The sequence below is a fragment of the Sinocyclocheilus anshuiensis genome, unplaced genomic scaffold (assembly GCF_001515605.1).
Source record: "Sinocyclocheilus anshuiensis isolate Anshui unplaced genomic scaffold, SAMN03320099.WGS_v1.1 scaffold3401, whole genome shotgun sequence".
In the NCBI taxonomy this organism is placed as follows: domain Eukaryota; kingdom Metazoa; phylum Chordata; class Actinopteri; order Cypriniformes; family Cyprinidae; genus Sinocyclocheilus; species Sinocyclocheilus anshuiensis.
Window position 1 is genome coordinate 47,108 of NW_015556030.1, and position 6,287 is coordinate 53,394.

Here is a 6,287-nt window from a genome sequence, read left to right on the forward strand (position 1 = left end):
GAGAGAGAGAGAGAGTGAGAGAGAAAGAGAGAGGGCTGAAGGACTGCAGCTGAATGTGTGATTTATAGCTACAGGGTTACAGTTTGTCGACTCTCACCTTCCTCGGATCACCCGCAGCGACGCGACACCTGGAACACCACAGTCAGGAACGCCGCTCTCAAACTCTCGGCTCTGACCGCTGTACCGCGTCTGGCTGTAAACACGCAGCTGCGCTCAGAGAGAAACACATTAGCAGCACACGCCAGGACTCTACGCTTATATGTTAGCGGCACATGAAATGTAAACATACCAAAAACTTTGGTTCCGCAATCCAACAGATGTCCTGTGGTGAAAATAAGATGAATGAAAGTGTGTCATGAACTCAAACACAAAAGCGCTCACTCTTATCATGAGCTCACCCTGTGAATGGGCCGCAGTGACCGCGCTGAGCTCCGTCCAGCACCCCAGTCCAGCAGCCCGGGATAATGACCTTTCTCTAGAACACACTGCTGTCCTGTGAAACACCTCTCGCTGTACGCAACCCACCTGAAACACACCCAACGCTCTCCGTTAAGGGCTGTCCACTGCTCTAACTCAGGCCTGCAAAACTCAGTTCCTGGAGGACCTGCAGAGTTTAACATCAAGCCTAATTAAACACAGCTGATCCAGCGAATCAAGTCCTTCAGGCTTATTTGAAAACTACATGGTAGTTGTGTTGAAGCAGGGCTAGAACTAAACTCTGAAGGGTGTCTGCGGTCCTCCGGGATCTGAGTTTTCTCGAAGAGAATAAGTCCACACCACAGTTTTAATGGGGGCTTTGCACCGGCTAGTTATAGGAACTATCAGTCAAATTTTGCCTTGGGGCCAAAGCCCCGATTGATAACTATGTCGATAACTATAAAGTTTTAATAATCGCTCTAACTCAAAGAATATAGTGAAGTCCACAGCACAACTATAATGATATCTATATTGTTGGAATCACTTTCAGAAGGTTTTTTTCCAGCTGATGAATGATAAAAACATTGACAGCCAATCAGAATCCACTCAACTTTAATGAGCTTGAGCGTTTAAAGCAACAGACACCAAAACTGCAGCACGTTTATAATAAACTATGTGCTGGTGTGAGCGCTTAATATAGTTATCGTTCCTGGTGTGAACAGGCCTCTGCTGGCTGAGATTCATACGGTGCGGATGAACTCACGCTCCGCTCTTCACGCAGAAGCCGTCGGTCTCCTGCAGATCGGGGATCTCCTGATGCTCGTCGATGTCCTCATCACAGATCTTCAGACTCACTGCAGGCTGCAGAAAATCCTGAGGGAGAGACCAACACTCACGTCACAGCACAAACCCTGCTCCGCTCACATTTACTGCAATGATTCCACTGATCTTCTCTCATCCTCATCTTTCATTCTTAATTAGAAAATAGTTATCAATGTTATCTTGTGCAACAATACTGAGCTGACTAAATAACAGGCTTTCTGCAGGTTTTATTAAAGTAAATTTATAACTTTTTAAAGACCTTTTTAAGACTAAGTACAAGTAGAACAATGTCTTGTATTAGCAATACTTCAAAGTTTGAAAATACTTTTTTTTTTAATTCCTCACTGGCAGATATTTGTTCTTGTTTTAATCATAAACTCACTTTATGATCCATTTTTTAGCAAAGAAGACTTCATATCTTAATTTCTCATCTCCAGTACATGATTCTTGATTTAAGGATGTTTAGATATTTGTACTGGAAAACTGAGGAAGAGATTAATTTTCTGCAGTTCATGCAACATTTAATGCCACGACTTTATGAATTTAAGACTTTCTGCTCTGATTTAAGATCTTTAAGACCTTTTAATTTGAGGAAGGGCAAATTAAGACTTTTTAAGACGCGCTGGTCCTCACTGGCCTGCTATAAAAGCTGAAGTGTTCGCACAAGCACAGACAGGCCTGATGAAGACGTTTAAGGACAGACCGATAACAGAGCATCTGCATCATGAAACACACAGCTGTCAAACACACACAGTCAGAGCAGACCACTGGCGGACAGACATGACAAAGAGTGCATGAAGATCAAGCAGAGAACAGACGGAGAGACGAGGACGACTCACAGTCTGAACACAGCGCAGCGACTGGATCCACAGCTCCGTCCCGCCGAACAGACGCGTACAGTCTGAGTATTCCCCCTCCTCCAGCACACACTGATGACCTCTGAACCCTTCGCTGGAGAACGCCACCCATCTAACACACACACACGCACTCACACACACACACACATACAGACACACACACACATACACACACACACACACACAGACACACACACACAGACACACACACATCAGGGGGTCGCACACCGGACGAGAAGCACAGCGCCGCAGTACGTCTAGGACAACTCTCAGGTATCAGCAGTCAAAAACAGTTCATCTAATCACCAAACAGGCAAAAGTTTAAAAATGAACAAAGCTGCGTCAATGAGTTTGAAGTACTGTATGGTATTTGACAAAACAAGAGCAAACGGGATGAGAAAGCGCAATCTATATTACTATAGCTCTCTATATAAAGCATATGGACTTTATTCAAGCCACAGAAAGACAAACGCTTTGCTGAAAGATGCATAAATCTTCCAGCCTAGGATGACGTCATTATGTACATTAACATTAATTTGGGACAAATATAATGTGATTTTATGGAAAACTATGTGAGTGGCGCGGCAGGATTTTGAACAGCGTCCTGAGTCGCTGCGGACAGTCGCCGGTGTGTGAACACTCAGAAAACAATGTGCTCGAACTTTAAAGACGTCCAGTGAGCAAGCTCATTAAAGGAACACACACACCGGATGAGAACCTCCGCATCACGCCTCTAACGTTCAAACACAGCGTTTTCTGAGTGTTCACACACCGGCGACTTAAATTATGTTACATGCATTAAATGCACATGACGACTTCACTCTAGACTGGAAGATTGTGCATTTTTCAGCAAATAGTCAGCATATAGTCTGTACATGAGATGCCTAAAAAAGGACCCTGAGCTTTGATTTGGAAAAAATTTACCATCAGAGCATATCTAGATCTCAAACTGATCTTTGTGCTTGAACACTTTTTGTTCTATATGTGAGCCTGGAGCACAAAAGCAGTCTTAAGTCGCTGGGGTATATTTGTAGCAATAGCCAACAATACATTGTATGGGTCAAAATTATACATTTTTCTTTTATGCCAATATTCATTAGGATATTAAGTAAAGATCATGTTCCATGAAGATATTTTGTAAGTTTCCTACCGTAAATATATCAAAACTTAATTTTTGGTTAGTAATATGCATTGCTAAGAACTTCATTTGGACAACTTTAAAGATGATTTTCTCAATATTTATATTTTTTTGCACCCTCAGATTCCAGATTTTCAAATAGTTGTATCTCAGCCAAATATTGTTCTATCCTAACAAACCATACATCAATGGAAAGATTGTTTATTCAGCTTCCTTCCAGATGATGTATAAATCTCAATTTGTGATTTGTAAAAAAAAAAAAGTGATTTTTTTTTTAATTACATTTTATTATATTTATATTTTGATTACATCATTTACTTTTGGACATCAATCAGGTTTTTGGCCCTTGGGCGTCTCTGGTGCGTTATGTAAAGATAATTAAGAACACAGATTGCCCTTTGTCTTTGTTTTTTCAAACACCTAATTTCATCAATGATACTTTGTTAATTTTTGACGTGCGCTTTTGGCGATCAGATTTACTGTTTTGAACAGCCGTCTTAATCGTGCTAGACGTGACGCAGCGCTTCTCATCCGGTGTGTGACCGGCGTAAGAGAGCAACATGACCATGTCTGTAAAAGTATCCCATGATCGCTGGGTTCTGTGGCAAAGACACGCACATCCCACCCGTGACCCGCAGAGATGCAGCGGTGTCCGTCAGACGGGGCGCGTGATCCAGCAGCTCCCTGAACACACCCTGGAACTGCGGCTTCTCGAACAACAGCATCTACACAAGAGACACAGCGATCACATGCACTGATCTGAGAACAGCTGTGAACATCAGCGTGTGTCTGACTCACCTTCGGGTCCAGCGGTCTGCTCACCTGCAGCCCACCCTGCGTCAGGAACACAGCACACGTTAGTTTGAAACGCATCAGATCAAACTAGCATGATGCTTATGGAGAGCTATGTGATTGTGTCTGAGGTCGGGAAGCGCTGCCTACGCACCAGTTTTAACGGCCGGAGACTCTTCACGCAGGACAGGAGGGAACCCTGGAGAACCGGCGTGACTCTCCCGTCAGTTTCCAGAACGGCGGATCTGCCGCTGAATCCAGGCTGCTCATGAACCACCCAGCTACACACATATTCAGGGAACAAGGACAAAGCACATATAAACCAGTGCCAGCGCCACACCGGCTGACATGCAGACGTGAACTCTGGTAGTAAATAAATAGAGCAAACCTGGGGTCCGTTCTTCGTACCTCCCTTGATACATCTGAGATGATTCAACAGATGCCGGATCTTTTAATCCTGATAACTGATCTCTGGCTAATTTGGTTCTTCAAACAAGTTAGCGGATTTGATTAAAATATCTGTATTAAGTTGTCTGAGATTACTCTCTGGTGACAAGTTCATTGGAAAGGAAAGATATATCGATACTCGAAAGCAGTGCAGTGATTGGCTGGCGGCGAGACAGCAACGTAATGACATCATATCCTTAAAGGGATAGTTCACCCAAAAATGAAAATGTGATGTTTATCTGCTTACCCCCAGGGCATCCAAGATGTAGGTGACTTTGTTTCTTCAGTAGAACACAAACGGAGATTTTGAACTCAAACAGTTGCAGTCTGTCAGTCATATAATGGAAGTGGATGGGAATCACGGCTTTGAGAGTCAAAAAAACATACACAAACAAAACCAAATTAAACCCTGCGGCTCGTGACGATACATTGATGTGTAAAGACACGAAACGATTGGTCTGTGCAAGAAACTGAACAGTATTTATATCGTTTATTACTACCTCTGATGCACTGCAATGTCTGAACTGTCCTGAGTGCGTACGCGTCTTCTTCTTCTTCTTCTTCTTGCTTTACGGCGGATCGCAGACTTATAAGTGCATTACTGCCACCTATCTCTCAAATGGACTATTGACACTATCTACAATCTCAATTAGGAGTGCCAATGGTGTCAATTCCCATCCACTTACATTATAAGACTCACAGACTGCAACAGTTTGAGTTAAAAATCTTCTTTGCGTTCTACTGAAGAAACAAAGTCCACATCTTAGGCAGATAAACATCAAATTTCCATTTTTGGGTGAACTATCTCTTTAAGATCAAGGAAACAGCCCAGCCAGCAAAATGATGAAAGTTCTTATATATAAATAAAATGTGTAACCATTTTTAAGTGATTCCAAATTATTTTTCACCATTGCTCAGTGTCAAGAGTATTCCAATTAGCAATTAATTTAATTTTGGAGCAGATTTGTTATACGTGACAGCATTAAATAAAGTTTCTAAATCTATAAGATCCATCTTAAGACATTATGGCTGTGTTTAAATTAACTGTGCATCATAAAAACATTTTGAGATTTGAGAAGTGAGTCTCCTGCGCTGCATTAAAGCGCACCGTTCAGATTAATGCACCACTCAGACAAACACGACTGCATAGAGATCATTATTCCTTCACGAATAAATCTCTCAATGTAAAACTGGTTGTGTTTGTTATTATAGATTACACAACATTTTAATTATTTACAAAGGAATTTTAAAATTATTATCTTTTAAAATGATTGAAAGAAAGCAGCAGTGTCAGGACAGACTCTGAGTATCACCTTCACTTAAAAAGATGCGATCTAATCCTGTTTATGTGAAAGAAGCTGCTCCCGAGCAGGTTTGAGCTCACAGACCTGGTGCTATGACAGCAACTCCCGGAATGAGCTTAGAAGAACCGAATAATCCTGGATCATGTCAGATCAGCAACAATCAAATCCAGCTAAGTGTGTAATCTACGTATGAAGAACAGACCCCTGGTGTCACTGTCAGAAGCATTTCAAATGACCAGCTGGTGATCAAGACTAAAGCCAAGTCAACAAACTCAAAGCCTAATGGTTAGAGAGTCGGACTTGTAACCCAAAGGTCATGGGTTCGAGTCTCAGGTCCGGCAGGGACATGAATAACCAGCGCTCTCTTCCACTCTCAATACCACGACTGAGGAGAGACCCTTGAGCAAGAACAGAACCCCCCACTGCTCCGGGGGTGTGTGTGTGTGTGAGAGAGTGAGAGAGTGAGTGAGTGTGAGAGTGTGAGAGTGTGAGTGTGAGTGTGAGTGTGAG

General features: G+C 42.5%; 1 protein-coding gene across 2 annotated transcripts in view; it reads right to left on the reverse strand.

Moving 5' to 3' along the window:
- LOC107676155 (absent in melanoma 1 protein-like) overlaps positions 1-6,287 on the reverse strand; it is a 39,838-nt gene that overhangs the window by 13,209 nt on the left and 20,342 nt on the right. The window contains exons 9-16 of one of the 2 annotated variants that reach the window (XM_016470675.1): positions 4,181-4,307; positions 4,033-4,068; positions 3,853-3,959; positions 2,079-2,190; positions 1,181-1,290; positions 399-525; positions 290-322; positions 98-207 (exon numbers count right to left, since the gene is read on the reverse strand). In XM_016470675.1, coding sequence (XP_016326161.1) covers positions 98-207; positions 290-322; positions 399-525; positions 1,181-1,290; positions 2,079-2,190; positions 3,853-3,959; positions 4,033-4,068; positions 4,181-4,307 — 762 coding nt within the window. Of the gene's footprint in view, positions 1-97; positions 208-289; positions 323-398; positions 526-1,180; positions 1,291-2,078; positions 2,209-3,852; positions 3,960-4,032; positions 4,069-4,180; positions 4,308-6,287 lie in introns of both variants that reach the window. The other variant, XM_016470674.1, reaches the window with a different exon arrangement.